This window comes from Eurosta solidaginis, chromosome 2 (genome assembly GCF_040869045.1).
Source record: "Eurosta solidaginis isolate ZX-2024a chromosome 2, ASM4086904v1, whole genome shotgun sequence".
Taxonomy (NCBI): domain Eukaryota; kingdom Metazoa; phylum Arthropoda; class Insecta; order Diptera; family Tephritidae; genus Eurosta; species Eurosta solidaginis.
Genome location: NC_090320.1, coordinates 206,268,930 through 206,289,815, shown reverse-complemented (window position 1 = coordinate 206,289,815; position 20,886 = coordinate 206,268,930). Strand labels below are relative to the sequence as shown.

Sequence of the window (20,886 nt, the reverse complement as noted above, 5' to 3'; positions counted from 1 at the left end):
GTACTCAAATGCCTTTTGTAAATTATAAAGCAGCTTTTCGTGTTTGAAAGTATTTAATTAAAGTTACGATTTTCTTTTTTAACTAAAATTGCCAGAAATATTAATATCGATAAACAAATATCGATACAAAATAATTACTGAATAACGAAATCGTTATAGTTATCGATTCGCAAATAAAGCGATGTCAAATGTCGTTAAAAAAGTTAGTGAATTCCACTACAGTTCTTAAATTGAACCGCCAACAGCAAATCATATCTTTGATACAAGCCATGGTTGAACTATATGGTTGGCTCATCTCATTGACTATAAAAATAACTTGCAGTAATGTGATACTATTTTTACACTCAGCGTGCTTTGCACACAGAGTATATTAACTTTGATTGGATAACGGCTGGTTGTACAGGTATAAAGGAATCGAGATAGATATAGACTTCCATATATCAAAATCATCAGTATCGAAAAAAATTTGATTTAGCCATGTCCGTCCGTCCGTCTGTCCGTTAACACTTGGTACACGAGCTTATCTGGACCCAGAATAGATTGGTATTGAAAATGAGCTAAATCGGAAGATAATATATTTATATATATAACATTTTGGAAAACACAAAAAGCCTGATTATTTAGTAAATAATGCACCTAGAATGTTGAAATTTGACGTGTGAACTAATATTGAGACTCTTGATAAAAATTTAAAAAAAAATTTTTTAAATGGGCGTGGCACCGCGCACTTGTGATAAAATCAATTTTACAAAAATTATTAATCATAAATCAAAAACCGTTAAACCTATTGTAACAAAATTCGGCAGAGACGTTGCCTTTACTATAAGGAATGCTTTGAAGACAAATTTACGAAATCGGTTAAGGATCACACCCACTTTTATATAAAAGATTTTTAAAAGGGTCGTGGACGAATAAAATAAAAGCTCCATCTTTGCAAAAAAAAGCTTTATATCAATCGTATTTCATATCCCAAGTGGATTTATAACAATAAACAGGAAACACTTCAAATTTCAAAAATGGGCGTGGCATCGCCCCTTCTATGGCTAAGCAATTTTCTAGGTTCCGGGAGCCATAACTCGAAGAAAAATTAACGGATCGTAGTAAAATTGGGTACACAAATTTTCCCTATAGCAGGAAATATTTCTAGAAAAAATGGACGAGATCGGTTAAAGACCACGCCCACTTTTATATAAAAGATTTTTAAAAGGGTCGTAGACTAGAGTAATTACCTATAACTTAGCAAAAAAATAGTTTTGAATCAATGATATTTCACTTATCAAGTTTTATTGTAAGAGGAAATGGGGAGACATTTTTTTTTAAACGGGCGGTGCCACTTGTTATGTAGAAAAGTAATTTATCTGAAATGAAATGTACAATTGAAGCTCACGCTGAGTATATAATGTTCGCTTACACCCGAACTTAGACACCTTTACTTGTTTAATAAAAAATTGACCACCACGGCAGTAAATAATTGTCAATGTTGTGTTGGTTGCATTTTGCGATGTGGAGATGTTTTGACAATCCATATGCCAGTTAAATTAAAAAAATAAAATCAGCTGGTGAGATGAGCCAACCATATAATTGACCCATGGTACAAGCTTACATGCAAAGTATGACTGTCCAAAGAATAAATTAATGCAAATAAGGCAATTGGGAAAAGTTGCACAACAACAAATGCATGGATTTGGTTGAATGTGTTTGTCCACAGTTCAATCATCGTGGGGTTGCGGGATCGAATCTTACTCCCGGAAGAAGAGTCTTTGAAGAAATCTACAAGGTATAATCGAAACATTGTCGCCTTTTTCGTCCTGATTCCAAAAAAAAATTAAGCTTCTTTTAATTGCTGTTCGAAAATTTACTCCATACTCCATACTACAATAAAAAAACCGAGGTCAATGGGCGGTACGACGAGGGCAGTTGATCGGGTTTCTCTGGTTTTGATATGAAACTGTCACAGGAGAATTTTACCAGTCGTGCTGCTTTTTATTATTGAATGATCTGATATCACATGTAACCTTTTCTTTTACTACGATGCTCGTGACGTCGTTTTCCAGTGGAGATTTGTGACTCGCTGGCCTAGTGCCTTTCCCATATGTACTTCAGATTAACGCAAGATCCACCTCACTTACCTCCGCCGGACTATCTTGCTTGCAGTGCTGGCCATCTTTAGAGAAATTGAGTCATCCTGACAAATCATCGGTGCACTGGCACAGTGCCCTGTGTTGACGTCCGTTAGTACTCTTACGAGAGATTTGTTTAGTTTGAGTAGCAAGCTTGTTCCTTCCCTATATAAACATGACCGTACCGACTTTAAGACTTTCACGGGATGTATTTCAATTATTTTCCTTAGGTTACCCATTGGTAGTGGTACGGAGATATACATCTCGTTAAAATTCATTTCGAAATCTTACCTGATCATCTTATGCAAAATTTCGTTCCATTCGCTATTTCGGTGCCCAGGCACCAAGCAAACGGAGACTTTGAGATGTCCTAGGGAGCCTCGACACTGCCATACAATTTCCGAATCTAGTTTGTAATGCCTCTAAGGCAGTCAACAAAGATAGTTATTTTGGCCGACACTGCCATACAATTTCCGAATCTAGTTTGTAATGCCTCTAAGGCAGTCAACAAAGATAGTTATTTTGGCCGCTTATTTCTCTATCACTACCTAAGCCCTCATCCTGTTCCATACTACGTATTTCTAAGTCAATAACTAACCGTATAAGCTGTTGTCAGTTTTAAACTTTTTATCCAGACATGTCGGCCTATATTTTAGCATGAATCTTAAATTTAAAATAATTTGATTATATTTTATTAACCCTAGGTTGCGCTCTATAGTTTCTCATCGAATAATGATCAAGAACTTTCATTCGAAAAGGGTGATCGACTCGAAATCGTTGATCGTCCCGCTTCTGATCCGGATTGGTATAAAGCAAGAAATAATCAAGGTCAAGTCGGTTTAGTTCCACGCAACTATCTACAAGAGTTAAATGATTATTTAGCAACACCGTTCCGCAACAATAGTGGTGGCAATGGTAATGGTGGTGGTGGCGGTAGCAGTGGTGGCGATTCAATAGATCGTCGTAATGATGGTATGTCAGCGCAGTCATCACCTCCTATGGCACCTATGGAACGGCCAAATTTGGCGGGTAAATCGTGGTACTATGGTGCCATAACGCGTAGTCAATGTGACACCGTTCTAAATCAACATGGACATGATGGTGATTTTCTTATACGAGATAGTGAGACTAATGTAAGTCAAGGTTTTTTGTTTGTATTTAGCATAGTAATAAGTTTCGTGTTATCTAGGGTGTTAGCTATGCCTTCTATTAACTTTAACACACTTAACACTCGTTAACGTCCTTTATAGTTTATGTTTGTTTAATGGTGTGTTTAATTTATACTTATTATTGAAGAATTCATGAACTTAACACCGGCTTATAATAATTGAATATTCAATTATGTTTTTTCCAAGAGAAAGTGAAAAGAAAGAAAGAAACATTTACTGGCATTTTGCGATGGTACCATTTCGAAAACCGCCACGAATTCATCATCAGGCAATTTCGTATCCTGCTTGTATTTGTTTCCTTGCTTAATTCAGTTTATCTCATTTCTACACTAACAACACAATTGAGACATTCTGGCTCTATACTAATTTGTGTGCATGTAGATTTGTTTTTGTAAAGTTTCTTTTTCGTTGCGAATGAGAAGCTTTGTAAACTCGGGATCAGTTTTACATATTTATGTTTGTTTGTTTAATGGTGTGTTCAATTTATACTTATTATTTAAGAATTCTTCTTTATTGTTGTTGTTTCACAAGCGAACGAAACGACTTACGACTTGGCGCTTCCCAAGGCAGTCGGTTCTATGTACCGGAGCGACTCGGGATGTTTCCCGACCAAGGACTGTCATTTCAGTGTGACCCCATATAATTTGTTTCGTCCCTCCCACAAATTGTCATCCTCCCAGCAGCTCCTTGCAGCAGGACTGCTCCATACTCTCTTACTCCGGGAAGGCATCGAATCCAATCCGGGTCCGTCTCCTGACCCGGTCCTGAGAAATGGTTTTGATACATCTGCCGGAAAAGAATCTTTTTAGGACGGTCATACTCTGTTCAGTGTGTCTCGTGCAAGGGATGGTTGCATCGGACAGGTTGTTCTGGGCTTGATTGCAAAACCCGACGTCCACGTAACTTTTATAAATCTTTTGTGGCTCCTTGCTGTTCACGCCCAAGGGCGTCCCGTAGTCTACGCCTAAGCGCCCCCCCCCCCCCCCCCCCCCCCCACTACCTTCCATCAGTCCCGCTGCTCAGCAAGCCACAACAAGTACCCGCTGCTGCTCGCGCCCCACGGCGCCAACAACTCAAACAGCTGATACCACTCATAACTACTACCTTCGTAGTAGAGTTGGTAGCAATGCTGAGCATCAGCCCCTGCCCCCGCCTTCTCCCCCGCTCTTTTCCGGCAGCAATCGTGCAGGTCAGGGAAACAGACTCTTAGTCCCTACCTCCGTTTGCACCGTCTGCCAGCACAGAATATATAGGTTTCCGACATCCGCCCAATGCATCTCCTGCCTTGGGTGGTGCCACTTTCCTAGATGTTCTGGTCTCCGCGACGGCAACCCCCGACGGGTTTCATCGCGCCATGTTTCCAGGCCGCAAACCCAAATCATCCGGGTACCCTAATGCTTGCCCAAGGACGCCCAGTCCCAGGGCCACAACAGCAATTGCGTCCTGGCCTTCCACAACCCAGGCAAATTCACCCGTCACTTACCCCCAGAGTGGCGGCGTCTCCCCTTATGCACTTCAGAATTCTGCAGTTAAACTGTAATGGACTAACTGAGAAGATTACGGAGATAGTCGATTTCATGAAGCGGCACAACATCCGCATTGCTGCGAATCAAGAGACTAAACTCACAGCAAGATCTGCATTGCAGACCTGCTCTGGGTATAATGTCCACAGGAAAGACCGCGAGAGCTGAATTGGAGGCGGCACAACATCCGCATTGCTGCGAATCAAGAGACTAAACTCACAGCAAGATCTGCATTGCAGACCTGCTCTGGGTATAGTGTCCACAGGAAAGACCGCGAGAGCTGAAATGGAGGCGGCCTCGCGTTTATCATACACCACTCTGTGCAATATTATATATTTGATCCTGGCATCCCGCAGGGACAATGTCTTACAACGTCAAGGCCTATCTGTCCGGTCAGGCGATGCAAACCTAGAAATCATCAACATCTACATCCCTCCTGCCACCTGTTGCCCCAGTGGATACCGCCCTAATATCAGGGCCTTACTCACTGGCAACAATCGCATTATCTTAGGCGATTTCAATGCCCATCATGATCTATGGCATTCAAACTTGCGGGCGGACAGTAGGGGTGAGATGCTGGCGGGTCAAATAGAAGAAACGATGTTCTGCACAATAAACGGAGACGCCCCCACACGTATGGTAGGAAGCTGTCACAGCTCGCCAGATATCTCAATCGTGAGCGCAGAACTTGTAAACTGCGTCAACTGGCAGCCGATGGTAACATTGGCATCCGACCACCTGCCCATACTTATTTCGCTCGAGCGTACCGCCGACTTCATCGTCACTGAAAAACGCACTATCATAAACTTCAAAAAAGGAAAGTGGGAAGAATATAAATCCTTTACATACAACCGCTTTGCTGCCCTTCCTATCCCGACTGATGCTCGCGAAGGGGAGCGTGCCTTCCGTAAGGTCATTGAATCCGCCTCGGCACGTTTCATTCCCGCCGGGAGAATTCCCGAAATCCGGCCCACTTCCCGGCGGAGGCCGCAAACTTAGCGAGAGAACGTGACCTTATAAGACAGCTTGATCCAGGCGACCCCCAAATAAGGGATATAAACCAACGCATCAGATTGCTTGTGGATGAACACAAGCGGGCGAAATGGGAGGAGCACCTAAGGGGTTGTAACCTCTCTACCGGTGTGGGTAAACTTTGGTCCACCGTCCCTATCGAATCCGACTAAGTACAAACACAAAGTTTCCATCGCCTTTGGCGACAAAGTGCTGTCGGGTGCGAAAAAATGCGCGAGCGCTTTCTGCCGACAATATATATTGCATTCTACGGTCGACAAAGATAGACGGAGGGCCAATAGACACGCACATAAACACAAATTCAGCGCGTCACCAATCACCATCACCGCTAAAGAGGTTGAGGACGCCATTGGTCGTGCAAAACCATCCAAAGCAGTGGGCCCAGACGGCATAGCCATGCCGATGCTTAAAAGCCTAGGGAAAGAGGGTTTCAAATATTTGCGCATGTCTTCAACCTGTCTCTTTCCACCTTTGTCGTACCCGAGAAATGGAAAATGGCCAAGGTGGTCCCGCTACTAAAGCCTGGGAAACCAGCTAACATAGGTGAGTCGTATCGTCCGATATCTCTCCTATCGCCAGTGGCAAAGACGCTTGAAGCCATTTTGCTCCCTTATTTCCAAGCACATTTGCAGCTAGCCCCTCATCAGCATGGCTTCAGAAAACTCCATAGCACTACCATCGCGTTAAATGCCATTAGCACCCAGATAAATTGCGGTTTAAATCAATACCCCCACCATAGAACAGTACTCGTAGCGCTAGACCCATCAAAAGCTTTTGATACGGTCAACCATGGCTCGTTACTGCAAGACCTGGAAGGGTCTACACTTCCCCCATGTCTTAAAAGGTGGACCGCAAATTATCTGGGTGGTCGGCAGGCATCGGCGCAATTTAGAAACGAAACATCAAAACCAAGAAGAATTAAACAAGGGGTCCACAGGGTGGTGTCCTATCCCCACTTTTGTTTAATTTCTACATATCTAAGCTACCTTCACCACCGGAAGGAGTCACAATCGTTTCCTACGCCGATGACTGCACAATAATGGCCACAGGCCCAGGCCCAAAGATCGATGCGCTATGCAATAAAATAAACGGCTACCTCCCTGATCTCTTCAGTTGTTTCGCCTCGCGAAACCTGGCATTATCACCGACTAAATCTTCCGCGACCTTATTTACAACATGGACGTCCCAAATGTCGACCATTTTAAACATCCACGTCGATGGCACTACGCTACCGACTGTCCTACACCCCAAAATCTTGGGTGCGACATTTGATCAGGATCTACATTTTGGTGAGCACGCAGCCGCAATTGTTCCGAGAATTCAGAGCCGTAACAAAATCCTCAAATCCCTCGCTGGCAGTACCTGGGGAAAAGATAAAGAAACGCTCATGACTACATACAAAGCAATTAGCCAGCCGATTACGTGCTACGCGTCACCCATATGGTCGCCAAGCCTAAAAATTACCCACTGGAAGAAACTACAGGCCTGCCAAAATACTGCTCTCAGAATCGCCACGGGTTGTCTTCTTATGTCTCCAGAACACCATCTGCATAATGAGGCGAGAATACTCCCCATCAGGGAGAGAAATGAGATGCTGACCAAACAGTTCCTGTTGAATACCCAGAAACCTGGGCATCCCAACAGACATCTGATTGATGAACCAGCACCGCCTAGGGGCTTAAGGAGTCATCTCCGTAAGCATTTTGAGGAAATACGGCACCTGAGAACCCAGCCGTATGAAGTGGAAAAACACAAGCAGGTCCTTGGTGAACTCCATAAACAGGCGTCGGACCTTTATGCCGGGAATTGCCCGGTGAATCCAGTACTTAAAGAAAATTAACCAAAACTCGCGGAAGAGGAACGCATACTCCCAGGGAAACGCGTGTCACTCTTGCTAAACTTCGTTCTGGATACTGTAACAGGTTAAACTCTTACCTATCCAGAATCAACCCCGACATTACAAAATGTATGCCCCGCTTGCAATGTGTCCCCACATGACACCAACCATCTCTTTAATTGTAATGTGGAACCAACGCCTCTAACACCCCTTTCCTTATGGTCCACCCCTGTTGAAACGGCAAGTTTCCTTGGACTCCCGTTAGGAGATATTGATGACAATTTGTGATCGGTCGCGGCTATTAGGTGGGGCGAGCATTGCTACAACAACAACAACAACTTACGACTTGGCAAACATATCTTTTTGAAGCTATTTCGGGACCATTTCGTTATGATTTAAGTATTATTTCGTGCTTGTGTTTTGGATATCTTCGAGACATCTTTAGAACAGTGACGGAAATGTGTTACACCGTTTTCGAACTAAGTATTTCCGAATGGTGTTTCGGCTCATTGTAAGTATATTTCGGGCTTATTTAAGGAGAATTTGGGATAGTTTCGAAATGATATAAGGCATTATTTCGAGACCAATTGGTAGTTTTTAAGGATCATTTCGGAACCCTACGCGATTTTTTTCATTTCGCATCTATCTCCGAATTTTTGTGTGAATATCTCCGGAATATTTCGGAATGTTTTTTGATATAATTTTGCACATTGTGCAATAATTATTTTAAAAATGGTTGGCCCTTTGGAAGATCAACTTAGCCGTTGGTCGTGTGTTTTAAAACCCTAACGTATATATCACGAGGATGTTTTAGGGCCCCATTCTCAATTGCGAAACGAACTTTCGTTACTATTTGACAATTTCTTTCGCCTTATTATTTGATATAACCCTTGCTAGACGAAATCACAAAGACTGTGGTCAAATATTTACGAAATTGGTTTTCATAGTTTTTCGTTTAATTCTGTAATTAAATAAAACATTGATAAAATTTTGAAATAATTTCTGCTATTCGATTTTTATATCTCGCATATGTATAGGCAGGGTTTGAAACAAAATATATTGTAAAGAGTTTAGGGAAATTCCGCTTATTCCAAACCTTCTGCTGACGTTCGAATCACTAAACTCATGAATAAATAACTCCAATATTCAATAACAACAATTAGGCGGCCGCCGTGGTGTGATGGTAGCGTGCTCCACCTACCACACCGAAGATGGTGGGTTCACTCCCCGGGAAAAGCACCATCAAAACTTTAGAAACACGTTTTTTCAATTAGAAGACAGTTTTTCTAAGCGGCAAGCACTCCGAGTGTATTTCTGCCATGAAAAGCTCTCAGTGAAAACTCGTCTGCCTTGCAGATGCCGTTCGGAGTCGGCATAAAACAAGTAGGTCCCATCCCGCCAATTTGTAGGAAAAAAGAAATAGGAGCACGACGCAAATTGGAAGAGAAGCTCGGCGGTTATCGCGCCTTACATTTATTTTTAATATTTAATAATGCAAAATGGTCATTATTAGACTACTTTGAAAGTACAATAACACTTATACTTCACTAGCAATAGCGTGCTTAAATCAAAACTGAGTTCTGACTACTCAGCTGGTGCTGCTTTTATAATCTTTGTTGCTTTGTCCGCATATTTCTCCAAATGTGTAGACGTTTATCCTTCTAGAATCTCCTACTTGGTTACCAGCTATCTGCGTGTGTATTTGTAGTTTATAGCCTCTCGCATAGCCATATGCGTGTGTATATCGTTAGCTTAATGTGAAAATGTGGGAAGTCACTTTTTTTGAATTGTATGTTAATGCAGTTTTAAAACTGAATTCAAAATACATCGATCACAAGACAAAAATATTTTAATTTTTAATTTTTACCTGCTGTTTGAAATGATGTGTAAATGTGCTAAGTCGTCAACTGTTCAAAAAAAAAAATGTGCTAAGTCAACCAGTCAATAATATCAATCTGAATTACTAGTCATTTCTATGTGCGCGCATTTTATTTACTTATTTAATTCAATCAGTCTGAAAGTACGTGCTTTGTTGTTGTTGTTGTATTAACGATAAAGACACTCCCCGAAGGCTTTGGGCCGATGTTGATGGTCCTTTGTCGCATATAGATCCGGTACGTTCCGGTAACAAAGCACTATTAAGGTACTTGTCCGACCATCTCGGGAACGATTTATATGACCACATTAAACCTTCTAGGCCATCCCGTCCTCCCCACCCCCTAGTTCCATAAGGAACTTGGGGTGGCCAGAGACTCGGCTGTTAACGAAACAGAATTCGCCACTGGTAGTTGAGGTTGGCAATTGGGTTGGTGGTTGCCTACACAACTCCTGGATTCACCCAATTGAGACATACCTTTGTGTGGTGTTTGATAAATGCTTTGCGCTGACCATAATCTACTTCAATTCTACATGCTTTGTTGCAGACTAGTTAAAAATAGAAAACAATTCAAGCTTAAACTTATGTTATTAAAATTAAGAACACTACTGAATCGATTTGCTAGATGTATAGGTTCATTCATAGCATAATTCGTTTTATGAGTTATTTCGATAAATAATCTATTATGCCGAAGATCACGCATTGGAATATATGGAATGAACAAATTAGATAAATCAGAGCAATTCGTGCTAACGTTTATTACATTATAGGCAAGCATGAGTGAGATAAAAGTTCTTCTGTCATGCAAAGCCTGAAAACCAAGCAATTTGTGCCTGCTGGTATATGATGGGAGGCCGTCTGGCCAGTGAAGCATACTTAAAGCAATTTTTGGAAAAAAAATTTTGAACTCTCTCAATTTTATAGGAGTTATATTCATAGAAAGGATTCCATATTATTGTGCAATATTCAAGACGACTACTGACCAAGGATATATAAAGTGCCTTCACCGCCATAGGGTCCTTAAAGTCACTGGTGTTACGTCTACTGAACCCAACCATTGCAACAAATTTTGAAACAGCGAAGTCAATGGTACTAGAAAAAAGAGTTTGGAGTTAAAAATTGCACTCAAGTCTTTACTCTCTTGACAACGATTAAGAGATTTAGTATTTAGTTTGTAGATAAATATGTGGCAGTTGTTTTTTTGGAATAAGACACGACACAGCATTTGTTTCAAGTTAAATATAAATTATTGTCTGCGCACCATCCGGCAAAAGAGTCCAGATCAGTACCGTTAGAAATAGTTTGACAAATAAATAGTATTTTTTGTGAAATATATAGTTTTAGTGTTTTATTTCAATCATTAAAGGTGAGGAGTGATGGGAAAACATATTGAGTAAAAAGTGCTAAGTCATGAGAAAAAAATTGTTATGAGTGCGGAAATTGTGCTAAGTCATAAAATAGCTGCTGGGTTGGCATACATGATTTTTATTTATCTTTTTTAAAGCTTCTCCACTCAAAAGCATTGCAATCAAGGTATCCTCATTCACAGTTTTGAAAAAAGAAGGCTATTTCAAAAGTTATTCATTTTTTTCGTCTCCTGTAAAGTTCGTAAAAGTTGACTTAGCACATTTTCACATTAAGCTAACGATATGTGAGTACTACTCGGCTAATGATTACATGTGTTTATGAGTATCTCTCCGTTTCCTTGTATGTATGTGTGTAGATGATTATTGATTTTTTTATCTACATACGAGTGGCTGCTTAGTATCGGCCTACTTACTTACTTACTTAATTGGCGCTTAACCGTCTAAATGGTTATGGCCGTCCAACAAGGCGCGCCAATCGCTCTTTCGCTCTGCCAACCGGCGCCAATTGGTCACACCAAGGGAGTTTAAATCTTTTTCCACCTGGTCCTTCCAACGGAGTGGGGGCCGCCCTCTACCTCTGCTTCCATAGGCGGGTTCCGATAGAAACACTTTCTTGGCCGGAGCATCATCTTTCATTCGCATATCATGGCCTAGCCAGCGCAGCCGCTGGACTATGTTGATGTCTGCGTATAGCTCGTACAGCTCATCATTAAATCTTCTTCGGTACTCGCCATCGCCAACGCGTAGAGGTCCATAAATCTTTCGAAAAACTTTTCTATCGAACACTCCTAAAGCCTCTTCATCTGCTGTTGTCATGGTCCATGCTTCTGCCCCATATAGCAGAACGGGTACGATAAGTGACTTGTAGAGTATGATTTTCGTTCGCCGAGAGAGGACTTTACTTTTCAATTGCCTACCTAGTCCAAAGTAGCCTTTATTTGCAAGATTGATTCTTCGCTGGATTTCAGTGATGATGTTGTTGCTAGTGTTGATGCTGGTTCCCAAATAAACGAAGTCTTTTACTATTTCGAAATTATGGCTGCCAACAGTAGCGTGGTTGCCAAGGCGCGTATGCGCTGACTCTTTGCTGGATGACAGCAGGTACTTCGTTTTGTCCTCATTCACCATCAAACCCATCTTTACCGCTTCTTTTTCCAGTTTGGAGTAAGCAGAACTAACAGCGCGGGTGTTTAGGCCGATGATATCAATGTCATCAGCATATGCAGTAATTGCACGCTTTTATAGTATATTGTTCCAGTGCGGTTAAGTTCTGCAGCTAGTATAATTTTCTCCAGCATCAAATTAAAGAAATCGCACGATAGGCGGTCACCCTGTCTGAAACCTCGTTTAGTTTCGAACGGCTCGGAGAGGTCCTTCCCAATTCTGACTGAGCTGATGGTGTTGCTCAACGTCATTTTGCACAGCCGTATAAGTTTGCGGGGAAACCAAATTCAGACATAGCGGCATATAGGCAGCTCCTTTTCGTGCTGTCGAAGGCGGCTTTAAAGTCGACGAAGAGGTGATGTGTGTCGATTCTCTTTTCACGGGTTCTTTCCAAAATTTGGCGCATTGTGAAAATCTGGTCGATGGTAGATTTACCAGGTCTGAAGCCGCACTGATAAGGTCCAATCAGCCGGTTCACGGTGGGCTTCAATCTTTCGCACAATACACTTGAAAGGACCTTATATGCGATATTAAGAAGGCTGATTCCACGATAGTTGGTGCATTTTGCAGTATCCCCCTTCTTGTGGACTGGGCAAAGAACACTTGGATTCCAACCGTCGGGCATGCACTCGTCCGCCCATATTTTGCTAAGAAGCTGCTGCATGCGCCTTACTAACTCCTCGCCGCCGTACTTGAATAGCTCCGCAGGCAAACCATCAGCGCCCACGGCCTTGTTGTTTTTCAATCTGGTTATTGCTATTCTAACTTCGTCATAATCGGGCGGGGGGACATATATTCCATCATCATCGATTGCGGGATCGGGTTCTTCATCTCTGCGCGGTGAATTGCTGCCTCCATTTAGGAGAGCAGAGAAGTATTCCCTCCATAATCTAAGCACTCTCTGGACATCAGTTACAAGGTCGCCGTTTTCATTCCTACAGGAGTTTGCCCCGGTCTTAAAACCTTCCGTCTGTCGCCGTATTTTTTGGTGGAATTTTCGGGCGTTATTCCTGGTGGCTAGCAGCTCAAGCTCCTCGCACTCACGCCTTTCTGCTTCTGCTTTTTTCTTCCTGAAAAGGCGTCTCGCTTCCCTTTTAAACTCACGATAGCGTTCACACACTCCTCTTGTCGCGCTCGCTTTTAACGTAGCCCTGTAGGCAGCGTCTTTTCTTTCGGTTGCAACGCGGCATTCTTCATCGTACCAGTTGTTTTTTCGTGGCCGCCGGTAACCAATTTTTTCCTCGGCGGCAGTACGAAGTGCTTTGGAGATATGCTCCCACTGCTCCTGTATTCCTTCAGGATGAGTTGTGCTCTCAGAGAGCAGGTGTGAGACACGAGTTGCGAAATCATTGGCAGTCTGTTGTGATTGAAGCTTTTCGACGTCTAGCTTTCCTTGTGTTTTTTGTTCCTTGGTTTTAGCCGCGTTGAGGCGGGTGCGTATTTTGGCTGCGTCGATGTTAGGTCCTCGGATCGTGCGCACATCTAAAACACTGGAAGCATGCCTTCCGTCTATCACAACGTGATCGATCTGATTGCGAGTATTTCGATCAGGAGACAGCCATGTAGCTTGATGTATCTTTTTATGCATGAACCTCGTGCTGGATATGACCATGTTTCGAGCACCGGCAAAGTCAATCAGCCTCAGTCCGTTAGGAGAAGTTTCATTGTGTAGGCTGAATTTTCGGACTTAGGGCCTAAAACACCTTCTTTGCCCACCCTGGCGTTAAAGTCGCCAAGCACGACTTTTATATCATGACGGGGGCAGCGCTCGAATGTGAGTTCTAATTGTTCATAAAAAGTGTCTTTCACCTCATCGTCTTTCTCCTCTGTCGGCGCATGGGCGCAGATGAATGATATATTAAAAAATTTTGCTTTTATTCGGATAGCGGCGAGACGCTCGTCCATAGGCGTGAACGCCAGTACTTTACGACAAAGTCTCTCTCCCACCACGAATCCGACGCCGAAACTGCGCTTATTCGTATGGCCACTCCAATAGATGTCAAAATTTTTTATCTTCTTTCTTCCTTGCTTCGTCCAACGCATTTCTTGGATGGCGGTGATGTCAGATTTTGCTTTGACGAGGACATCAACCAGCCGGGCATCTGCACCAATCCCATTCAGGAAGCGGACGTTCCAGGTGCACGCCCTCAATTCATTGTCCTTCAAACGTTTGCCATGGTCGTCATCAATAGATAGTGTATTTATCCGAGGCTTGTTGTTATATTTCATTGGAGTATGGTTTTACGTGGCGGGTCCCAAGCCCAGCGCACAACCCGCTCAGCGGGGGTGTAAATATTACTTGCACGTTTATATAGCGAGCCGCTTGCTCCAAGACAGACGCCCGCTTGCAGTCGCACCTAGAGGTGTACAGACGCTGCCGATGAGATCTCCCACGGCTAGCCCTTAAACCGATTATGTTAGAGTGGCCTAGCCAGGTTGTCGCCTTCTCACATTAGCTCAGAGGATACTTGGCCGCAAGCGACCGGCAGTAGTGAGCTGCTTGAACCGCATGCAAAAGAATCGCTCTGGCGATTCCCAGGTGAACGGCGGTCAGAAGCTTTCCCCACTTTCGTGGACTTCTACACACGGCTCCACCCTCCAAGTATCGGCTTAGTGATACTAATATTCGTCACAATATTAAACAAATTGCGGGTTCGAATCGAGCTCAAAGGCTAACAATAATTGTTTTATCAATTGACAAGAAACAGTAGAGAGAAGTAGAAATAATGAAGATAAACAAACAACCGCAGTTGTAGCTGAATAGTTATAGCAGGGGCGCCTAAACGTTGCCGATGAAGAAATTTGGCAGTTCCCGACATGGATCTATACAACGAGTTTTGGCAGTTGTCTAAAGTTTTTCTTTCTTCTATTCTAATTAAAAAATTTTTTCATTTAAGAAAAAATGTATCATAACAATAATAATTATAAAATAATTATTGTTAGGCCTTGAGCTCGATTCGAACCCGCGATCTTACAAATCAGTAGTCCGATTTAACAACAAAAAATTATATTAAGCAAAGTAATAGTGAAGTTGACAGTGCTCTCTTCTCTGCAGGACCTCTTGCGTCAAATGAAAGAAAATGTTAACCCGTGTGAACCCGTGCCGAGGTAGCATATTAAATAAACGGAAGATAATTGTATGGCTTATCTCTATAATGCAAGACTGTTTTTTTTTTGTTGTAGCAGTGCTTCGCCCCATCCAATAGGTGCGACCGATCACAAATTGTCTTCAATATCCTCTAACGGGAGTGCAAGGAAACTTGCTGTTTCAAGCTGAGGCGTAGACTGCGGGACGCCCTTGGGCGTGGACAGCAAGAAGCCACAAAAGATTTATAAAAGTTACGAGGACGTCGGGTTTTGGGATCTAGCCTAGAGCAACTTGTCCGATGCAACCATCCCTTGCATGTGACACACTGACAAGAGTATGGCCGTCCTAAAAATATTCTTTTCCGGCAAACGCAGCAAAACCATTTCTCAGGACCGGGGTCGGGAGAAGGACCCGGATTGGGTTCAATACCTTCCCGGAGGAGAAGAGTATGGCGCAGTCCCGCTGCAAGGATCTGCTGTGAGGATGACAATTTTTGGGAGGGACGCAACAAATTAAATGGGGTTACACTGAAATTACAGCCCTTTGTCGGGAAAATCCCGAGTCCCTACGGTACATAGAACCGGCTGCCTTGGGAAGCGTTCGTGTTGCATTGTTATAGGGTTTTGAAGTATGTTCTTGGCTTCAAGAATCTAACTCTGCGGGAAGTTACCCAAATAGCGGTCGCAAGATTCCACATAACCTAAATGAACTCTCTTAATATCTCAGAATATCGATACTGGTCCAATCTAGAAAACTCTTATCCTAAATATTACAACAATAGAGAGGCCGCCGTGGTGTGGTGGTAGCGTGCACCGTTGTTGTGAATATATCGATCCTTGCGCCACCTAGCGGCGTTTTTTTTCATAAGTCGCTTTTTATTCTTGCATGTATTATGTGTTCCAAATATGAGCCAAATGGGGCCACAAATACGATTTTTGTGAATATCTCGATCCATGCGCCACCTAGCGGCAATTTTTTTGCATAGGTCGATTTCTATTCTTGTATGTATTAAATAAAAAAATAAAATAAATGTAAGGCGCGATAACCTCCGAAGAGATCTAAGGCCGAGCTTCTCTTCCAATTTGCGTCGTGCTCCTCTTGATTTTCCCTACAAATTGGCCGGACGGGACCTTCATGCTTTATGCCGACTCCGAACGGCATCTGAAAGGCAGATGAGTTTTCACTGAGAGCTTTTCATGGCAGAAATACACCCGGAGCGCTTGCCAAACACTGCCGAGGGGCGACTCCGCTTAGAAAAATTTTCTTCTAATTGAAAAATCTTATTTCTAAAATTTTGATGTTGCTGTGCCCGGGGTTTGAACCCAGGGCATACGGTGTGGTAGGCGGAGCACGCTACCATCACACCACGGTGGTCGCCATGCACATGTATGTATTATGTGTTCCAAATATGAGCCAAATCGGACCACAAATCAAAAAAGATCAAAGAAGTTAGTACTGATTTTTTGCTATTTTCAAAATTTAAATCGAATTTTCTCAAAAACGGCTCGGTAGAAAAAGCTTAAATTTTGGATTCTGACTTAATTTGGTCCATAAAATAAGAATCCACGAGAAAATCGGTTGTGCCTTGACCCTTCAATTAAACTTACTTCAGGCACACCGTGGGCTCTGAAGTATATTTTTAGTTTCAAGAATATGGTTCTACTGAAAGTAACTTAAATAGTAGTCGCAAGATTTCTCATTTTGTAAGTGGACTCTCTAAATGTCTCGATCCCTGTCCCGTCTAGAAAACTCTTTTATCCTAAATAGAGCCCAAATCTTCGGTCAAAGTTTCTGATCTCTGATTTATCCGAAAATTCATTAAGACGCGAAAGCAAAATTTCCAAATTCGGACGTTTTTTAGAACTTTCACTATCCCTGACCACCTAATAAAACTTTTTTACCCTCACTTTAAATTGTCCCGGGTTTCGATGTGTATTCCCTATAGTTCTCCGTTACTCAAAAATGGATTGCAAGAGTCTCCAATTTTGTATGGATATTGGCGGAAAAACATCAAACGAAACTAATGTAAAGGAAGTAAAATGTTACCTGCTGCGCTGCGCTTTCGTCTAAAATAAGGTGCGACCACTTACAAATTTTTATCATAATCCTCTTACAGGAGTCTAGCAGTTTCAACAGATGTGGACCATAGGGAAGTTGCTGTTGGTGTCATGTGGGGACACATCGCTCAACCATGGTGACTCGTGTCTCCTTTGGTAGTCTGCTTTCTTCTTCAGCAAAGGTTGAATAGTGTATATTGATAACAGGGTTCACCTGGCGCGTCCTAGCAAAGGTTAGGGCCTCCTTATGATTATCTGCATCAAACGTCTGCGTATGCAGGTGCTGCATCTCATCATATGCTTGCGGAGATGTTTTCTTATCAATCAAGCAGTTGGTTGCTAGGGCATGCCGGTTTATGACAATTCAGCAAACACTGTCGGTCAGCATCTCGTTATGCCCCTTAATGTTGATGTCTTTTGCTTCACTATATAGATAATGTTCAGGGGTCAGACATCCCGTGTCAGTGCAGCATTTTTGTACGCCTACAGCCTTTTTCAGTTTGTGTTTTTTAAGAAACCAGAAATACTGGACAAATATCTGTTTATTCTAGAAACTAATTCGTCTTTTGAAGGGTCAGGTCCTGTTACGATTATCGTACGGTCGTCGGTGTAGGATACTATTGATACTAACTCCTTCTGGTGGGGAAGGCAGATTTAATATGTAGAATTTAAACAGAACTGGGGTTGGGGCACCATCCTGTGGCACCTTCTGTTTAAGTCTTCTAGGTTTCGAGGTATACCGCAGTGAAATGAGAGAGCAGGGCGGTTTCCAATGTCTTCGCCACAGGCGGGATAAATGATATTGGTCGATATGTCTCACCTTCGTTAGCCGGCTTTCCAGGTTTTGGTAGTGGAATTATCCCTGCCATTTGCCATTGTTCCAGAAAGGAAGGACTTCAACGAAAGGTTGAAAACGTGCGCCAGGTTGCTTACTCCTTCATCGCCGAGATGTTTTATTGGCATGGATATACCGTCTGGGCCTATTGATTTGGAGGGCTTGGCCTTTTTAATGGCCTCTTCAACCTCTGTGAAGGTGATGGTAATGGGTGGCACGTCGTGTTTGTGTTTATGTGAACGTTTGTTTTCGCGACGTGTAGCCACTCCTGAAGGATGTATTGCAAGTTGCCAGTAGAAAGCGCTAGCGCATTTCTCGAGTCCGACAGGTTTTACCATTTTATCATTGCATTTTGACGTGTTAGACAAGGATTTGGCGGTTGACCACAATATACCGACATCCGCAGAGAGATTATAGTTCTTTAGAAGCTGTTCCCATTTGGCAAGTTTGTGTTCAAGTTGAGATTTCTAATGTGAGAGTCTTTAGAGTCGAGTTGTCTCGCTAGTTCACGTTCTCTTGCTAGGTTTGCAGACTCAGCCCTGGTCTGATTTCAGGTATTCTAACGGCTGGAATAAGCCGGGCCGTACTGAAGCTATGACTTATGAACGCGTGCTCGCCTTTCCGAGCATCAGTCGGAATAGGGGAACAGCAAAAGATGAGAAAGTTGTACAGACTCCAGTATGCTTTGTTGAAATTAATAAAAGTCCGCCTTTCAGAGCTTCGCTGATCGCTGTATTGAAACGAGTACGGGCAGGTGGCAAGATGCTAAGGTGAGTATCGGCACCCATTCAACAGAGCTGTGACAGTTTCCTGCGATTCGAGTGGGCTCATGTTGTTGTTGTTGTAACAGTGTGTTTAGTGGGCTCATCGCCATTAATGGTGCAGTCCTAGCCTATTGGCTATGCTAGCTCCCTGTCTCTCGTTTCAGCTGGCAGGCTGTAATGGCAAATATTTTGGTGTACGTTAAAATTATCAAGAAAAAAAAATTAAAAAAAAATGTTTAAGTTAAACGGTTTTATTGAAAATAATACTTACATTGAGTAGTAATAATACTAATAGATAGAAAATAATTAGGTAGGTCCTAGGTACTAGTCATCACACTCATCAATCTAGGGCGTTGATCAGATCTATTGATAGTCATAAGTAAGACCAACTGAACCTTAATCAGGCTATGCTACGCCTCACATTTTCAGAAATTTCACGCTCCCAACGCTTTTATGTAATTGTCTGATCAACGCCCTAGATTGATGAGGAGTGTGATGACTAGTACCTAGGACCTACCTAATTATTTTCTATCTTTTAGTATTATTACTACTTATTGTAAATATTGTTTTCAATAAAACCGTTTAACTAAACAATTTTTTTTATTTATTTTATTATACTGAAATTTCACTAGCAAAATTTGAATTTATGTCCTCCAAAGTATTCTGACGTCACTTCTACCAGGAAATGAATTTTTGTAATGAAATTTCACTAGCATAATTTGAACTTATGTGAGTCAAAGTATTTTGACGTCACTTCTACCGGACTGTATATAATATTTGTTCAAAGAGCCAAATCGGACAGACAAGTGCGAGTTTTTTGAATATCTCAATTTTTGCGACACCTAGCGAGATTTTTTTTTACTAAAGCGGTTTCTATTTCTGTATGTCCAATATGATTTCCAAATATAAGCCAAATCGGACTACAAATACGATTTTTGTGAATATCTCGATCCTTGCGCCACCTAGCGGTGTTTTTTTCATAGGTCGATTTCTATTCATGTATGTATTATGTGTTCCAAATATGAGCCAAATTGGACCACAAATACGATTATTGTGAATATCTCGATCCATGCGCCACCTAACATTAAGTAGCGTAGCGCACTGATATCAGGGCGATAGCCATTTGGACTGCAGGTCCCGTTTCTGCGGCTGATGTTAGATTAAAATAGACTGTATTGCACGGTGTGATGGGTGATAAAAGCGAGGCCTCTACCATTACCCCTTCCGCAATCGTCACTCTGGGGGTAAGAGATAGGTGAACACGCCTTTAATGATTTAGGCATTGTCGTGTGTGCTGTCCGACTGCTGCTGGTGTACCTGGTGTTGTTTGGCTGGTAATTGTAACGAATGCGCCGGTCGGAACTGCATTGGGATGATGTCGAAATCATAAATATTCTTAGCTGGCATACGGAGCACATGGTGTGGGGAAATGAAGGGCGAGACGGAGACAGAAGCTGGTGCTCCGCATTGCTTCCATCCATGCTACGTAGATTGTAGTGATGGGTTGCAGCGGCCGTGTAAGCTGGAGGCGCCGTTTTGCGCGAGCAACAGTGGGCAGTTGATGTGGCCTGCTGAGCAGCGTTGATGGTGGTAGGTGGCGGATATACGCGTCAACAGCGAGACGTCCTTGGATGCGAACAGCAGGGAAGAAGTAATGAAGGCTAAGTTCGGGTGTAACTGATATTATATACTCAGTTGAGAGCTTTGGAGACAAAATTGTCTTTTTCATGGATACATACAAATGGTAATACTAAAACGTTGAACATCTTGCCTTTGCTATCTTTCTTCAGCTATCAATTCGTTTTATTTGAATATTTTTTTAAATATGAAAATTTGGTTAAATTTGAACTCATTTCTTCATCATTTTTTTTAAATCACCCCTGAAATATTTGCGCTCTTGTCCGATAAGAGTCTGAAATTGTAGAGCAAGGGTGACGTTTTTTGGAACGATTTTCCTTCATCCTTTGTCAAATAAGACAAAATCACCGTGTAGGAAAATGAACCTAGGGTAACCGTGGAATTTGTTTGTATGACATTGGTATCAAATGGAAGAT

The 20,886-nt window shown here is 42.4% G+C and overlaps 1 protein-coding gene across 3 annotated transcripts in view; it reads left to right on the top strand.

The window, feature by feature from the left end:
• dock (SH2/SH3 adaptor protein dock) overlaps positions 1-20,886 on the top strand; it is a 166,567-nt gene that overhangs the window by 134,844 nt on the left and 10,837 nt on the right. For all 3 annotated transcript variants that reach the window (XM_067766991.1, XM_067766992.1, XM_067766990.1), the window contains one exon: positions 2,825-3,253. In XM_067766991.1, the coding sequence (XP_067623092.1) occupies positions 2,825-3,253 (429 nt within the window). The remainder of the gene's footprint in view (positions 1-2,824; positions 3,254-20,886) is intronic.